We start from the raw sequence: 18874 nt of genomic DNA, 5'->3' as shown, positions 1-18874 counted from the left end.
TCACTTAATTTCAGTAAATTAAAAATATGGTTAAAGTGAACAGTCTTAATTCAGTACAGTGTGTATTTAACACTTGTTTTAAATTTATCTTGGCTCATTTTTATTTATAATTTTGAAATAATCTAAAATAATTTTGTTTTTGTATTTTAGTAAACCAATTGCTGGTGTACAAGCACAAGCAATGAATAGGGATGGAACATTTAGTGCTGATTTTAATTTTTCTGGAAAAGGTAGAGTTTTACATTGTCGTAATTGTCCTTCACCTGCTGCAACATCTTCTCTAGCAGTATCAGAATATGCTGCTGATAAAGTGATGAAACTGCTTTAAGGTAATCTGTAATCATTCATATTATTTCTAAAAGTAATGAATTATTTTGATAAAGTACTATTAAATTTTTTTCTTGGCAAACAACCAAATAGATTATTGTAATAATGATAATTATAACCCTATAGGGCAGCATCTCCTCTACTTGGGGGTTGTGGTCCCCCAAGGGAGTCACAGTAATATGGAAGGAGGGTTGTGAAAAATTAGCCTACAACTTTGCATGTAAACAATAATTAATTTTATGAGAAAATAAATCATGTACTATAAACATTTTACTTACATTTATAAGTTCACATGTAAAGAAAATAAATTATGAGGTGGTTGCATTTGTTTTTTATTTAAATAGTTTCTCCATATGTGAATCTATGTTAGAAATGCACAAAAGCAAATTGTTTTTAAGTGATAAAGGACAATTTCTGTATTAAGTTTTTAGCACAATCATAGTTGAAAACTCCTTTTCACAGAGATAAGACGTGATTAAAGGGATTAACATTTTAATGCTTCTGTGACTAAATTTCCATATTCACTTCGATGAGCAAGCCAAAACATATCTAAATTTTCATATGTGAATTGTAGTTGTAATGTTTTTTTGGCAGATATTTCGATAAATTGATTGTGAATCTCAACTGGTAACTTAGCAGCTACAATAATGTTTTCACTTGATAGATTCAGCACCCATTTCTTCAAAAAATAATTTTTATCTTCTGGGAAATATTCCGCTAACTGAGTTTTTAGCTCACACAATTGCATCTTCATTCTATCCAAACTAGTGAATGATCTTCTTCATCCAAACTTTGGATGAAGAAGAATGTGTCTTGTTCAACCAAATTTTTCTCAGTATAATCGGAAGTGAAAGGAAACATAAAAAGTTTTGCTTTGATGGCAAATAATCCATATATCAAGCTTCTTAATGAAACCATGAACTTTATCATTAATAAAATGTTTGTATCATATCCTTGTAAATTCACATTCAAGTCGTTTAAATGCAAAAATACATCAGCTAAGTAAGCCAACAGAAACAGTTGCTCATATTCTGTGAAATCATTGAATGTTCCTGGAAAAAATTATTAATTCATCTCATAATTCTAATAATCAGATTAACACTTTCTCCTGCGATAACCATCTGACTTCTGAATGGAAAAGAAGAGATTGTTTCTTTTTGCCTATTTCATTGTATAGTTTAGCGATTCTGTAATGGTTGACATTTAATAAAATTAATAATTTTCACAGTTTTACAAAGAATTTGAGATTTTCTGGCATATTTTTGTGGCAAAAGCAGTCTGTAAAGGAAATAATGCATCTATTCCATCCTTGGTATAAGACATATTTTTTTCAGAAACCCATTATTCTTTCCTGTTATTGTCTTTGCACCATCACTACATACTGCAATACATTTGTCCAGTCTATGTTATAGTTTTTAATAACTTCATCAAAAATACAATGTGCTGCTCCATGACCTGGTATTGATTTGCAAAACCAACATATTTTCTTTGGTAAATCTGCCTTTATCGCATTCATATCTCACAAAACATAAGAACTGAGAAATGTTTGCAACATCTGTTGATTTATGAAATTGATTATTAAAAAATTCACTTAACTCAGTTGCTGAATTATCTGATCGCAAACATCGGTTGCCATGTCATTGATTCACCTTGATACTGTGTCATTAGAAAGTGGAATCTTTTTACTTCTTCCATGCCTATTAAAATACTGACTATATCAATTACAGCAGACAATATGAGGTTTTCTATGATTGTATGGGGTTTGGGCATCTTAGCTACTCATAATGCTATGAGATAAGATTTTTTAAGTGTGCATTTGTCAGTATGGCTTTATTTACAAATAAAGGCTTATCGATTTCTCAAAGTTTGTTATTTTCTTTTGAAAAATTCCAAGGATTTGCTTTTATGATCTGGATGTTAGTTTTTCAAGTGTCAAATTAATTTTGATGGCTTCATTGGAGAGGACTTAAAAGCAAACAGCACATTGTATCTTTCTATCCAATGAGGTAAACCATAATTTAAATAACTGTCGCTGTACAATCTTGTCTTTTTACAGATCGATTCACTGGAGGTAGATGGTTCACTGCATATTTTTTCAAATTTATCACTTTGCGTAAAAATCTAATTTAAAAAAAAAAACAGTTAACACCGTTTGACTACACACTAAAAAACTGAAACATCAGATTATTATTTTCAATAAAACTACTATGCTTTTAAAAACATAAAGGACCAGATGCTTCGTATTTGAAACTAAACTGATGTTCTGCAATCCCTTAACGCCTTTTTTATACTGCTGACAGCGTGATGTGTTCAAAATAACACTCTCATAGTGAATATTATGCAAGCAGACCAAATTACAAGGAACACGTACACATAAAATTGGAACCTGTAAATTGCTCATGTTTTTACACTTCATACATGTGTGTTCACTCCCTTCACTAAATGCAGCTAAATAGTTTTTAACTACGTTTCATTAGAATGAGGTTAGGGGGGGTTGGTCTTGAAGTATTCATTATATATATTTTTTTTACTTTTTGGAGGTTGTGGATCTAAAAAGATTGAGAATCACTGAAATCTCATAGGTAAATAAGGACAGAGTCATTCAATGATTAAAGGGACAGATGGCAATATTGGAAAAAATATTTTTTAGTATAAAATGAAACTGCCTGATGTGTATGTTGGCATCCCTGACATAGAAAATATATATCTGTTTGAAAAGAATTTCCATTATTATAACTTCTTTTTGCATATTTCAAAATGTCGGCTCCACTTGAATTGTATAGATGGAGGAACACGTTTTGTGATAAGATCTTTATTTTCTGAAGATGTTAAACCAGAAAAGGCTTTACATAGTAAAAAGTATTTTATCTGTACAGTGGATTAAACAGTTTAAATTGGGCAGAACAAGTGCAGTGATTTTCATTGTAACAGAAGACTGGTGGAACTGTTACTTTGTGAAATCTTATTAGAATAGACTTAGAAAAAATTTGGGAAATTAGTCGTGCAAGTATCAGCACTATCCATTCCATTATTCACAGTAAGCTTAATTTTCACAAAATGTGTTGGAGGTGGATTTGAGACAGACAACTCAGAATCCCAAAGTCACTTGAATTCACATTTGTACAAACTTTAATGATGGTTTTTAGTGGCAGGTAAAAACTTTTTTTTTGATCTCATACTAGTTTGTGTTGAAACTGATTCATCATTTTACACTGGAATTCTAACATCAGAGTAAAAATGGAAACATCAGAGTTTGCCTACCAGGGAAAATTAAAAATTACATGTCAGCCAGTAAAGAGATGGTTACTGTGTTTGGGGATTATAAAAGCCAAATTTATTGTGACTATTTGGAAAAAAGTGTATAATCAATAGTAAGTATTGTAGTAGTAACTGTTATGACATGCTAGAAAATAATGTGAAACCCAAAATAAGGAGAAATAGTCTGGTTCCTCTCAAAAGTGTAATTCTTCTGCACGGTAAAGCCTGCTGCCATACCACTTATAAGACAGAGGGAGCTATTCAAAAGTTGGGTCACGAGTTGTTTACCTACTTATAGTCCTGATCTTGCACTGTCAGAATTTTTTATTTGGTCCTTTCAGAAAGGTTTTACATGGGAGCAAGGTGGGCAGCAATGTGTTGGTCAAGAATGGCCTAGACACAAAGTGAACAATTTTTTACTACTGTTATAAGCAAGTTCATACAAAGATGTAACAAATGTTTAAATGTATCTGAGGATTATGTTGAAAAGTAACATTAATTTCTTTGTGATTAATAATTTTCTTGAGTTATTTGTCTCTTTAAATAGCAAATCTATGAATTTAATATCTGTAATTGATATAATGTCTGGAGAACAGCTCATTGTATTTTACACAGCATATTGTAGTGGTGAAAGAATGAATTGAATTAATAAAGATTAAGATAATTTCAATATTCACTTTTCAGTAATATTCAGTAGAGCTGAAGGCTTGATTCTAATTTTGTGAGTAGCCAAACCTAAAAAGATTTTCTGCTTATTATTTTAATTATGATACAATATTTAAAATAAGTCATCTTTAGCAAAAGGGAAAAACAAAAACATAATTCAGTTACACCACCTAATATCAGTGATACACAAAATAAAACTTTCTTAATGTCTCTCTTTCTTAATATAATACTTTCTTAATGTATCACAAAGTGATACATTTTTCTGATTTTTTTCTTCAGTTACAGATCTGTAAGTAGAATCTTTCTATCTCCCTCAGTTTAACAGAAATGCCACTGAAGGTCTACGAAAGACCTTTTGTAACATTATAAATTGTACATTATAAATTTTTTTAGCAGGTGCTCTCCTTTTATAGGTAGGTTCAGGTACATCTCAGATTCATTAAAAGTCCAATAATAATTAGCTAGCGTATTAAACATCATTTGTCTTTGTAACAGTTTTTCAACACTGAAATATTTTGTTGGAAATGTTCACTCTGTTCATTACTTACTGCAGTGTTTCTCTATATGTGGGGTGCATCCCCCTGGGGAAGACATAACACTAAATGGGGGAGCACAGGCATACAAAAAAAAGAATATTAATAAAAAAAATTTATTAATTTACTGAAAGGAAAACAAAATAAAATACATTCTGACATAATAAATAATAAAATAACATATTAACACAATATAATACACTTATGAATCACATTGTGTCGATACTGCATAATGTATTTAATAATTAACTTATCAGTACTAAATTAAAAACAAGTTTAATAATTATTAGTAACTCCCTTGGATCTGTTTTGCAGAGCAAAGTTTTTCGAATTAAGGTTTAATATTAGAAATAGACACTTGAGTTCTTTTTCTATGTTTAGCTGAGATCTATATTTTGTCTTCAAAGCAACCACCACAGAAAATCTGGTTTCGCAAAGGTAGGATGTTAAAAATGGTAACTAGTATACGAAATGTTTTCAGTGCTGAAAATTCACCATTCACCCCTGCCCAAAATTCAAATAGCGATTTATTACTAAATTGTCTTTTGATTTCGCAACTTGCCATGAAATTTATGAAAATTTCTTTTTCGGCAGTTGAGAGTTGTCGTACAGATGTTCCAGAATGTTTGTGACTAATTGGAACTTCTCACAAAGCCACGAGAATGTCCAATATGGTGGACGTATGACAGAGAGCAATAGAGAAGCATCGATTCTGGTTTTATCAATTCAGCGGATTAGTGTTGTCAAATATCATAAAATTTTCTTATTCTTGGTAATTTGTAAGGTTTGTTATTAAGGTCGTAGTGCAGCTCAAAATAAATTATTATTTGTATATGAAAAGTGTGCATGATGAAAATTATGATTGAAAATTGGGTCGCAAATTCTGAAAGGTTGAGAAACGTTGACTTACTGCCTCTAGGTTTGGCGGGAAGAAATCCAGTTGTGAATGCAGGAAATTGACTTTTAGTGGACTTATTACATTCCTTAGCTCTGTATGAATTTATCAACAAAATCGTGATAATTTTGTGATTGATGGAAATCCCAAAGTTTTTGCCAGTGTCTAAATACTGTGAAAGCAGTGAGTTCTATATTGATCAACATAAAACTTAAACATTTCATTTCTGATTGTTTACTTGTGGGCCAACAAAGTTACTTTCTTTAAGTTTAGCTTTATATACTTTTGGGAATTTCTGCCATATGTCAAGAATCCTTGACTGTCCTACTTGGTAGCTTTTAAAAACTTTATTATATTAATCCTAGTTTGATATGCAGGAGCAGTCAGATTTTTTTTTCTGGTTTAACTAGAGAGTCATGAATAATGTTTTTTTTTAAATTAAGAATTAAGTTTTTTTCATTTCTTCCATTGTTTTGTACTCGATGCTGATCCCTAACTCAGCTAACACTGATCCCAGCTTGAGATCAGCATTATGTAAAACCAGTTCACAAATAAAACAACAGTATTTTGTATACTCTAAAGGCACACTTAACAAATGTGCTATTACTTTTAAGTTTCCAATACATGCTTTATATAATTTACTTTTTCAATAACAGTTTTCATAACATCATACATTTCTTTAATAGTAATTCCATAACAAACTGGTGCAGAGAAATATTTATTATTATTGTGAAGCAGAACTGCTTTTAAGCTATACGTGGAGGAATCAATGAAAAAGCGTCACTCCTCAGGTTCATGAACTTGCCCCAATTGTAACATAAGCTCATCAATATTTGTGGTGGTAACTAAGTAATTTTCTCCAGCAAAGTATTGAGAAAAATCTTTGTCTACTTTGAAAGCCCAAGATTTTTTGAAATATTTTTTATTTAAATACCAATCTTGCAATCTTGAACCTCAAAGTTCAACTTGATTTTTTGATAAGTTTACACCTCTTATTGATTCATTTAGCTCAACTTGTGGTACAAGAGATTGCTCATTGGATTGTGATTCAAAGTCTGAATCAATACAGTACAGTGTGTTTGGACTACTTAGAAATCCCAGAAATATTAGTAAACCAGAAAAAACTGTCGTCTAAGTGATCTTTTGGTTCACTCCAAGCCATAGAACATCGAATGGCTAGGCTGTCATTTGTCTTTTAGCCATATTCTTATCAATTAAGTTGACCGCACATTTATTATATGAAGATTCCATGTCTTATCCTGATTATCAATTTTAGAATCGTAGTGCAATTTATAAGCTTTTCTAATTAAAGGTATAATGTTTTTTTTATGTGATTTTTATAGTGAACTCATCACATATGTAACAGAAACTTTTTGAATCATTTACTCATTTATGAGGTATTATAAGACTTTGCCGTTCACTCAGTACAGTTATAACACTGACTGAAGAGATTACACATTAAAAGCAGTAAGCTAACAAAGCCACAAGCTGTGTGTTATTTTGAATTGTACAGACATTATGAATCTTGTTCATGTATGCTTCAATACAGAGGTATGATGTCAAGATATGTGTTTGTGTTATGACTTAAGTTACTCCCGATTAAGAACTGATTAAGTTAAAAATATGTACTGAGCACGTAAATATAAAGTAATCATGTAAAATAGTGTTTAATCGTGCATTAAATAACATCAAACATTTTTTAAATTTAAATTTGGATTTTTTCAAAACATAGTATGATGGATGATGGAAAATGTAGGATTTGTTTTCAGCAATAATAAACAGTATGTATCGCATGTTAAGAAACAAAAATTTTGATTATCAGTGTATTTATTATATGTTTGTAGTTCTATTTTTATTTTTAAATAAAATTATATTTGATGTATCTTAATCAACATTTTATTTAATCTATTACTTATAAAAAATAATTTCTTATTTATTATTGGTTTAATTATTTTCTTTAACTATTGTATTCATTATTAATATTAACAAATAACACTAAAAATTATTTTATTACTTTACACTAAATATTTTTATACCATTTTATTATTTACTCAAAATAAACTCCATATGAGGCATGCTTCAAAAGTAAGAGCTGGTAGCTAATAAACAGTACTTGGTGACAATGAATCATGTCACACGTTTGCAGTAGCTTCAGTTTCTTCAATGAATAGTTTAGCAGTTAATAGTATTATTAATAGCAGTTAATAGTATTATTAATAGCAGTTAATAGCACTAGTGCTATTAGCCATTTTGTAAGCAATCTTTTGTTGTTTGCATTACCTTAGGCTCTGATTAATAAACAATAGCACTAGCTGTGAAATCCTGAATATGATTTGATTTCCGAAAATGTCAATGCTTATGAAGTTCTTCATGGATCATGTTAAATTTATGTATGAGGGTGAATCAAATTTAAACTATAATTTTGCTATTCTATGCAACAAGCAGTTCCAAGCTAGATGGCTTAGTGACGGCAGGGGGGGGGGGTTAATGTTTGGTGTGTCAGAGAAGGGAACCAGCTTGGTTAGCTTCTCCGCCCTGTTCTGTCATCAGTAAAGCCATGAGTGAGCAAGTTGAGGTTCTGATGTTTGTTGCTTAATATATATTCATAAAGTTTTTAATAATGAAAGCTTTAAACTCCCGGAAACTTTAACTCATTTAAAGGTAAAATTTGGGGATACTACACTACCACAGAACCGAGTGCATATGTGGATCAGTCAGTTGTAGGCCAGGCAAGAAAGTGTAGGAAACGAAAGTCATTATCAACGCCCAAGGTCATCTCACAGCTGACAACATCTGAAAGGCAATCGAAGGTGATCGCTGGTTCACTGTTGAAGAAATCACGTCAGAATTAGGTATCAGCTATGGAAGGGCTTAATCCATTATTTCTGATCATCTTGAAAATTAGTGCTCGATGGGTTCCAAGGTTGTTAACCGAAAATCAAAAACAGGTCAGGTTGATGATCTGTGGGAGACTTCTGAATCGATTTTCGCAACAAGGGATGATTTTTTAAGACGCATCATCACATGTTATGAAACATGAGTCTATCATTACACTCCAGAGTCAAAAATGTGGCGAGTAAGGAGTGGCAAAGGAAGGATGAGGGCATTTCAGTTAAGGCCAAAAGCCATCTGTCAGAAAAGTTCTTGCAGTGATATATTTTGACTTGGGGGGTTTTACTCATTGATTTTCTCCACAATCAACAAATGGTGAATACAGCTTACTATTGCCAGCTGCTACAGTCAACAAAAGCCACCTACTGAAACAAAGGATAGGGATGCCCATCAGAGATGTCATCCTTCTTCATGACAATGCCAGGCGCACACCACGATTTTGACAAGGAATAAACTGGAAAAGATGCACTGGGAAACCCTTGACCTCCCTCCCTACAGTCCAGATTTGTCCCCCTGTGACTATTTTTTTATTAATGCCCTTGAAAGAATCGCTTGGAGGGGAATGAAATCAAAAACAATGAATATATTGAGGAGGACATGCGCAATAGGTTGACGACTCGTCCTCAAACTTTTTATGAACAAGGAATATTCAAGCTTCCAAATCAGTGGAAAAAGTATGTAGATCATGCAAGAGCCTACATAGAGAAATGATGAAGGTATGTGTTGTATATATTATTAATCAATAAATTTATTAAAAAAAGAATTACTGTTTATATTTGATTCGCTCTCGTGGCAAATAGAAAAGAAAATAGGTGTGTATAAATATATAACAAGTTACAGTTTTTCTCTTTGCTTTTTTTTAGTGCTTTAGTGCTTTCCTTTTTCTCTTTAGTTTTGAAACATACTTTGTTTTTATTAAGCCATTTTATGCATGTAGACATACCGGAATGTTTTGCTAAATTCAACAAACAACAACACATGATCTGGTATGTCCAATAGTGTATTAGAAGTATGCTTGTGTTGGTGGACGACTTCATTATTCACTTACTCCTTATGTTGATGGTTTTTATGAAAGACCTTTTAGCTATATGGTAGTGCACATCATTATGATTTATTTCAATCTTTTGCCACAATAATAATATCTTTCAAGCATGAAATATTTTTTTTTTCTGTTGAACTTCTTTGATGTGATTTTCAAATAGTGTTGAAGTATGACTTTTTAAAATGTTCTTCATAGTTATTGTTTTATATCTTTATATATGTTTTGTGTTGGAGAAATTATTATTCTTTTCACTAAAATTTGTTTTTCAACTTTGGATTTTGACTGCACTTAAAGGTAAGTAATCTCAGATTTATTTTAATTACAATTATTATAAATAATTTATATTCTATAATTATAAAGAATAATATTGTTCGATTAAATTTTGTGAGAAAATAATCTACTCTGCCAGTAGTTAAAATTCTGGATACCAATTATTATGGATGCTATGATTATCTGATTGGTAGTGTTTGTGATCGTCATTGTTGCACTCATTTGATGTACTAAATGAAAAATTACATTTTTTATAACAATAACAAAACAAATCTTTAGTATAAATCTTTAGTTTTTTATAAATCTACATTCAGGCAAAATTATTGTATACATTATAGCACTGATAAAAAACATTATTAAAAACTGCTTGCTGTATAAAAATAATGCTCAGAAATTTCTTAAGGGTGCCAATAATAACTTTTAGATTTCATTAATGAAAAGCTTTTCTTTTGCCTAAATGTAAATTTATAAAAAAAATATAAAAAGTCGTAGTAATAAGTAAGTTTGAAATCAGACTGAAATTATGATGTATGTGAAAAAATTTATTTATCTATTTATGTATCCCTGTATAAAATACAGGGATGGAGAAAGCTTTCCCTTTTTTTAACATACCATACCATATAAATAATTTCTCATCATCCTATCTTTTTTCTACTTACAAGTTACAGAAAAAATTGTCAACCAGTTATACTTTGTATATATATATATATATTTGAAAAATACCGGCAGTATTTTGATGCCACCTTCTTCAGTTGCATGCCTCTAAACAGATGTTTTGTAGATTTAAAAATTTTATAGGAACAGTTGGGCAACAAACAGCCTTAACAATATTTATATAACTTGTTGCCAAGCATATACTGTCCATCTCTCAGCAGCTATTTCATGTTACTGCAATATCACCATTTGTGTAATATTAATATAAAAATAAGTTAAAAATACATTTTCTCTTAAAAGATTTATTAATTTTTATATTACAGAATAAACATGAGGAGGTAAAGGGATGAGCCTCAAGAGATGAGAGGACCACTGCAAGTGATCTTGAAATACAAATTTTATCAACAGAAGAGACAGTTGTATCAGCTGAGACAGAAGCAGCTGTGCCACTAATCTGTTTCCCAGGACCATCACATTCAATTGATCTGAGCATACATCAGAAACATCTTTAGAACTGATAAAAGTGGTTGCAAAAAATTTTAAATATAAAGAGTTACAAAGAATTTTAGAAGAAAAAGATTACAACTAGAGTCTTGTTTCTTCTGGGGGGGGGGGGCTATTCTGACATTGGTGTCAAGATGATCCTATGAAGATAATCATCATGATGAAAACATTTCCACAGCCATTGCCAACAGTGACATTTCAGATGAAGAAATTCCTGATATTCCTTAAGGGGTTTCCTACAGGAGTTCTATGATCATAGAAAACCAAATGCAAGTTCCTTAGTTTTTAGTAACCAATCTGGACTGGTTGTTAAATTGCAGGGAAACAAAGCTTTCGACTAATTTAAGATTGTTATGAAAGATGAACTTATTGACTTGACTCTGTGAAAGACTAATAAATTTCAGTCACTATTACAGGCTACCAGTACTATTCCAAGACCAAGATTGGAGCATCGGGAAGGAGTGACATTATAGAAGTTTTTTGTATGGGGACCATTCAACTAAACATTCTTTGACACTCTTTCTTTACTGGAATATGGACAACTTTTTATATGTCAATTTTCATTATTATATGAGTTGAGATAGGTTCTGCATTATTTTATAAGGTTTAAATTTTACAAAGAACTCTGAAACTAACCAACCACAAACACAGGCATTTGATTTGTGGTATTGGCGTATTAATTAGAACAGCAGGTGCAAAACATACCACTATACAACTTTGATGACTCCTTCTTGCTGTTGAGAGGGTGGCTAACTTATGTGTTTTATCTGAAAGGAAAATATCATAAATTTGTCATATAGCTTTGAATTCTCTGGCCTAGTCCTTCTTGTAGTCAGCAGCTTCAGTTCAGAACTTCCTGGCAAGAGTTCATGGTGAAAAAATGTTCCATAAGTTAATGGGATGGGATGGTAGATAGTGACTGTTCATTATTTATAGACAACTATTATAATAGCATTAGTCTTACCCTAAAACTTCCAGAAAAACTTATTAACAGGTACATTGTAAACATCACAAAGGAAACCCCTGAAAAATGTCATAACAAACACTGAAACATGGTAAAATAGTAAGATGTTCGGTAACGATGAATATGTTTCCTTAGTGAAAAGATAAGAAGGGATGTATTGATGATTAAAAATGTAGTTAATGTCTCCGCTTATAGGAACACAATAATTTCAAAACTTGAAGTGTTATGAAATAAGATGAATCTCTATGAATGGCATTAGTCATAAGGATCAAATGTTTTGTATAGTGCTGTCAAAAGAAAATCTTGAAAATGATAAACAAAACCAGCTACTTCATTTATGTTTAGTGAATAGTCACATCTCATACTAAATTTAACAAAATTCACACTTTTATTGAAAAAAAAAAACATTTCCTCTCATAAACTTTGCAGAACGCTAGAAAACTACCTACCCCCTTCAAGTTTTGAGTCCTCTGCTAGACATGTTGTATTTAATAAAATGGTATGATGAAGAAAACTTCTTGTATTCTCAATGGAAATGAAGGATGAAAAGGAAGTACGCATGATGAAGAAAAGATACTTCTTATTACTTACTGTTCATAGTGTGCAGGTTAACCTCCACCATGAGAGGTAAATGTTTGGTTAAACATATCATAAAAATAATGGGTATATATTTTTATTTATTTTTCATAGTGAATTGTGTATATTTCATTTTTTTAATCATTCTGTTATTTGAATTATTAGTCAGTCGTTTTTTTTATTATAACATTTGTATTGATTAGTTTATTAATAAATGAATTTGTTTTTTTTTAATCTTTATTACTGCTTTTTTTTGTTAAATCTGAATAATAGAGTAATATTTAAAAATTTCTCGCCTTTTTAATTAAATTATTTTTGTAATATATTGTTTTATATTTTCTTTCTCCTGAAAACTATATTAAACAATATAATAATAATATTATTTAATGATATATTATACTATATTATATGTATAGTTTTTAGCACTGCTAGTTGAAATAAAAGAATATTCTCATACTGTAAGAATATATTAATTAGTACACAAATTCAAATATCAGAATCTATTTTTAAATATCACAGATGAACATAGCTAAATTAAATAGTTTTTGTCAATTGTTAAATAAAATACTCTGTCAATCCCTGACAGGAATAAATAGCAAACATTTAAAAGAGGTAATGCTACTTTTTCATAATAAACCGTAAGAGTAGTACTACTGATGTTCAGGAAATAGCTGAAAACAAAATGTTCTGGAGTGCCTTCAATTTCTATGAATGCATATCCTTCGTACCTTCTTAGTAATGATGATACATTCAGAAACATATCATACATAATTTACATAAAAATTGGGTGCATTAGGATGTCAGTGCAATAAAATAGTAAAAGTAACAATCACTGCAATCACTGGTTGATTTATGCTACTGTGTTAAACATATGAACTAGTTTTGATTGTTGCATCATTTAAAATAAACTAAATTGGATGAATTTAACTATACCTCAACAATATTGACTGACTTTCCAGTCTGTAAAATGGTCTTGATTAAGAAATCCATTAAACATTGCAGTAGAATAATTTTTTTATAATGAATTAAGCAGGAAAAGTTAACCCTATTCATATGAAATATGAATAGGGTTAACTATTCATATAATATATGCTGATATGCCACAGCTGAGTGAAAGCAGTTCAGCCTTTCATTCACAGGTTTTAAGTTAAAGTCCAGTCAGGCGTGGCATTTTTCACAGTATTAAATTCATTATTATCCATTATAGTAGCCATTATTGGATCACCCTGTTGTTACTGTATAAATAAATAAGAAGGTATTAGTATAATAAAGGGAAGTTTGTAAAAAGTATCGTACAGTAGTAATTTTCTTATGCGGTTCAAAAAATTTCCTGCTACAATTTAGGTATGATTTGTATAAAAAAAGGAGTTTTCAGTTTAAACTCAAAAACATTACATGTGTTATATCTGTTACTCTTAAATAGACTAGAATAAAAATTATTTTATTAAATCCAGTTAAGAAAAAATCTCAATAATTAATTTCAAAGAAATGAAACGTTTTTAAAATTTACTTGATTATCACTTCATTAATTATCAGTTTGAATAAAAACGTTTAAATAGTAGTTTTCCCAGTATTAATATCAAAATATTTACAGATAGGAATAAATATAACCACCGTAAGCATTTTATTCTTTAAACAAGGATTAAGTTAAAACTAAAACTAAATTAGTTTAGTTGTTTAAACTAAAAAGTTGTTTAGTTGTTTTTGCCTGTACTTAGCCGTTGTTATTATAATTATTATTTTCTACAAAAAAATATCAAATATTGTTACAATAAATACAAGGATTGTCTCAAAAGTAATGCACATGCATGTAAAAATAAGATACAGAATGATTCATGGCAACCAGCAGCTTGTAGCTTGAAGTGTCATGAAGCAGACCATATAAGTTGTTTGGGGTTTATTAAGTAGATAACGATGTCAGTGGAGTCTGAAGATGAGGTAGAAATGAACTCTGGTTGCATAACAAATTTCAAGCAGAGTGAGTACATCAAAATTAAACATTTTTAAGAGCAATACCTTTGCTTAATTTATCAATCATTACGATAGTGTTTGTGATGATACTTAAGATTGCAGTACTCTACAGCATCGACATAAAATTTTTATTGAGAGCAGGAGTACAGCAGAAGGGTCGTGCTCTGGCCAACCCTCTACTGCTATAGTCAATAAAGCATCGCTGTTGTTTCCATGATGACTGACAAAGACCATCATATGACAAGGAGAGAAATTGAAAATGGAACTATAGTACCCTACATTTTAATGAAACATTTGCCCCAAAAAAAGGCCCAAAGCAATAGGTACTTCACTAACTAAATGTGCAGCAAAAAGTAATAAATCTTGAAATCTCATAACTGCTTACATGTTATGAAAGGGAAGGAGAGCAGTTCTTGAATTTTGTAATTGTAGTTGATGAAATACAGATACATAATTTTGAACTGAACTGAAGTCACAAAGCAATGTTTGGAGACTTAACACTCTGTTTGAGATGAAAGAAATGTCACAGCAGTCAAAAGTGAAACAAATTATGATTTTCATGTACAATAAAGAATGTGTTATCGCTACAGATGCAATGCCAAATGGTGTTAGTGTGACTGCTACTTACTGCAGAAACTTCATTTGGGTGGTTTTGTGACTGCAAGTTTGAAAACTTGTCTAGAAAAATTCAGCAATCTTGTATCAATTTTGCATGTAATGCATGCCCATATATTGCAAGGTTGGTAATTGATATTTTTGTTTGGAAAACACTACGCCGTCCTTCATACACCCCTGATTTGAGCCCACCAGACTTCGATCTCTTTTCAAAGCTGAAAAAATTACTAATTTGTTTTAGCAGTATGAAAGAGTTATCAGCCGCTGCAACCCAGGAAATTCACCTCAACAAAAATCGTCTCCTGACAGCAATCCAAAAGCTGCCAGACCTTTGGTGAGTGTGTATTAAGTGGTTAGGAGAATATATTTGAAGGGTTTAAACTTGATTTGGTGTACAGATAAATTTTCTTTGAATCTTGATGAACTGTGCATTATATTTGGGACAACCCTTGTAAAAGCAGTTATAGTAATTTTTTCATACCCATATGTATTTTTAAGACCCAATTTGTATTCAGTGATTAAAATTGTTAGATATATGTGTTTAGTTAATGTACTCATTTTTCTATAAATTTCACTTTTATGTAACTATTAGTATTTTTTTAAAAATCTCTTAGGTTAAAATTTCAGTACAAAAAAATTTACTCATTGTTCCATTTGTCATTATCAGACCCTTATATGTGTGGTATTTTTTCAAGTTTTTGTTATAACAGTTTGAGAAAAGCGTTTAATTAATTTGAAATAAATATAAATTAGCAAATTACTGTTTAAATTTAAGCCATCTGCAAAGAATTGTATAATAGACTGACTGAGCTTCTGTATATAAATATTAAAATATCTATAGATTTTTATTCACCATTCTCTCACTCCTCTTAATTCCCAGCATTACCTAGATTACTTTCTTAATACTGTCCCATTTGTTAATGTCAATTTCTTTTTCATCATGTAATACTTTTTCAGGCTTCCTTCCTATTCTCCTTTAACTTTTCCCCCCTTCATTTAACCTTTACATTTGTATTAACAAGTTTATTAAGATATGCTAAGGCATTTTGTTAACTATTAACACCTACTCGCTGCTTTTTAGTACCAAATAATATTAAAACAAAATAAGAATTTATTAAAACTAAAAATCTATAATAAAATTTATCAGACTGAGAAGTAATTTTGTAATCCTTTATATGTACAGTGAAATCTCCTTATTTGCAGTGCAATATTTTGTGATGTCTTTTCTATATTCGCGGCTAAAATTTTCCTTACTGGCGTACATTAAATTATGTAGTGGCATTAAAAAATAAAAATATTAAAAGATTTAACAGCGCAGGTAGAGCATGAAGTTAGTTGAAGAGATAGAAGATATGATCCCTGGAAAATGTCAACACTTATTGAAGCCATTAAACTATCCCATTATCTTACCTAGTTTTTATAGCTGCTGATCTATCTTTGAATAAAAACTTAATATTTAAGCGCAAAATTGAAGATGGCATGCAACAATACACAGAACTTCACATGGATTTAAAAACAAGAGCGAGACAAGGAAAAATTATAAATTTATTTAAATGCAATCTAAAATACTATAGGTTAGTTTTGTAAATTTCCTTTACAATAATTTTAATTTTAGTGTATGTAGTACTGCAGTGCTATTTTCTTGATTTTTTAAGACTATTACAGAGTACGTTTTGAACATGTAGTATTCTAATACTCTAATACAGTACATATTGTAGAGATACATATTGTAGTACATATTTTTAAATCAACAGTTCGGAAAGTGCTTACAAATAAATTAGGAATTTATTTATACTGTATATTGTTAAATATTTTTTGTGTAGTGTACCTATAATACTGTACTAAATCAGTGCTTATAATTAATATTGCCATCTGTATTTAATCAATAACATCGCCCTAAGTAAGTATGCATGATTTTTTTTCATTTTACCTACAACCTAACCATTATTCCTTAAATGAGTATTAGTACCTGTCTATATTCACGGTTTTCTGTATTTGCAGCATTTTTACAGTCCCTAACTTCCGCGAATAAGGAGATTCTACTGTATTTGCATGGTAATAGAAGTTTCTATATATAAAGTTTGATTTATGTTAACATTCTTATATTAAATCTACAGGATGAAAGATTTTACATGTAATGCTAAACACATTAACATAAGCCTCAGTGGAGTAAGATAGAATGTTTTTTAAAAATTTCATAGCAATTACTGCTTTAAATATTTCTTCAAATTTTACCCTTAAAAATAAGTTTATTATATACTGATTTTTTTTTTTCAGGATCCTGTGTGGTCATGTGTGAAAATTGTGATAACAGTAATGCCAAAATTACGCTCTTTTAAACTTCAGTATAAACTTCATATAAACATCAGTATTTAAAATACATATATATGAATAAAATATGAATAATTATTATTTTTATAATCCAAATGTTTAATTATATCTGTATTTTAACAATTTACTACCTTACTAATGAATATTTTCTGCGAAAATAACTGTGATTACTTTTTTGAAATTATTAAATGTATTTTATTAAATTTTACTGATGTGTATTCTTTGAATTTCAAAAGAAATAAAATTCATAAGAAATCAGGCAGATGAAACGACAGGTGAAACTTATAAATTGTTTTTGTTGTAAATTAATACATAGTTTTTACTTAATGTAGTAAATTTATCTCTCTCGTTGCATCAAGTGAATTTAATTTTACATATTAGTTTTATTATTATATTTATTTATCATATTTATTATCAATTTTATTATTATATTTTATTTTATTATTTATCATTTACGACAGTCTTTATTCACAGAAATTAAAAATAAAATTGAATGAAACTCATTAATTGAACTAATTTTTATAAAAAATACAATTTCTAAAACTATTGAATTTGGCTATTTCATTAATGAAATAAAATTCTTATCTGTGATAAACTTTGTGACTGAGTGATATCCAGTTTGCTCTGCAAACCATTGCATTAAATACAGTTACTGTATGTTGCATATGATGAAAAGAACATACGATGCAGAACATTGGTAAAGAAGCAGTGTCTTGCACTGATTCTTTATCTTTTCTAGTTTGTGATCTATGTTTGCACAATTTTTTTATCAAATTTGGGAAATAATTTTATCTTTGTAAGATAATTTTTTTTATATCTACAAGGAATGTTGATATAAACATGATGTCTGTTTATTTAAAATTTTATATTTTTGTCAATTTGGTTTAATTTTTTTTTTTAATTTCTATGCAAATAGTATGAAAAACAGCAAAAATCCTCTTATGTCAACCAAACTTGTGAGAATCTTCTTTTAGCTTTCATGTTTAGGTTATGTATGAAAGTTGACTAATAATCTAATTATTGAGGGAGGGGGGAAATGTGCACTTTCTTTATTCAGTCCAAACGGTTAATAGAAAGTCATGCATAATATAAAATATAAATTAGTACTGGTTGTCCAATGCAGAAAATATACATTTTTTTTTAAAATATGAACATCAAAAACTTAAAGACTTGAAGTAAATTAGAAGTATCAAATAGAGAAATAAAAGAAAATTATTATAAGAAATATTCATGTAACATCTGAAAAAAAAATTTTTTTTTTCTTAAATTGAAGTGAAAATGTAGTAATGTGAGAGATGTAGGTCAAAGATGATTGTAATGTAGAGAAGAAAGAATTACAGTTGTATAGAGAGACTACGTAGAAGAAATAATTGAGT

At 29.8% G+C, this 18874-nt stretch overlaps 1 protein-coding gene across 2 annotated transcripts in view; it reads left to right on the top strand.

Annotated features, from left to right (window-relative positions):
* The window catches only part of LOC142327055 (L-2-hydroxyglutarate dehydrogenase, mitochondrial-like), an 81363-nt gene extending 63362 nt beyond the window's left edge, over positions 1–18001 (top strand). For both annotated transcript variants that reach the window (XM_075369829.1, XM_075369828.1), the window contains exons 8-9: positions 151–329; positions 17445–18001. In XM_075369829.1, the coding sequence (XP_075225944.1) occupies positions 151–328 (178 nt within the window). In that variant the 3' untranslated portion in view covers position 329; positions 17445–18001. The remainder of the gene's footprint in view (positions 1–150; positions 330–17444) is intronic.
* Positions 18002–18874: the final 873 nt, after the last annotated feature.

The sequence above is a fragment of the Lycorma delicatula genome, chromosome 6 (assembly GCF_047948215.1).
Source record: "Lycorma delicatula isolate Av1 chromosome 6, ASM4794821v1, whole genome shotgun sequence".
Lineage (NCBI taxonomy): Eukaryota > Metazoa > Arthropoda > Insecta > Hemiptera > Fulgoridae > Lycorma > Lycorma delicatula.
This window is presented reverse-complemented; position numbering and strand designations above follow the sequence as displayed.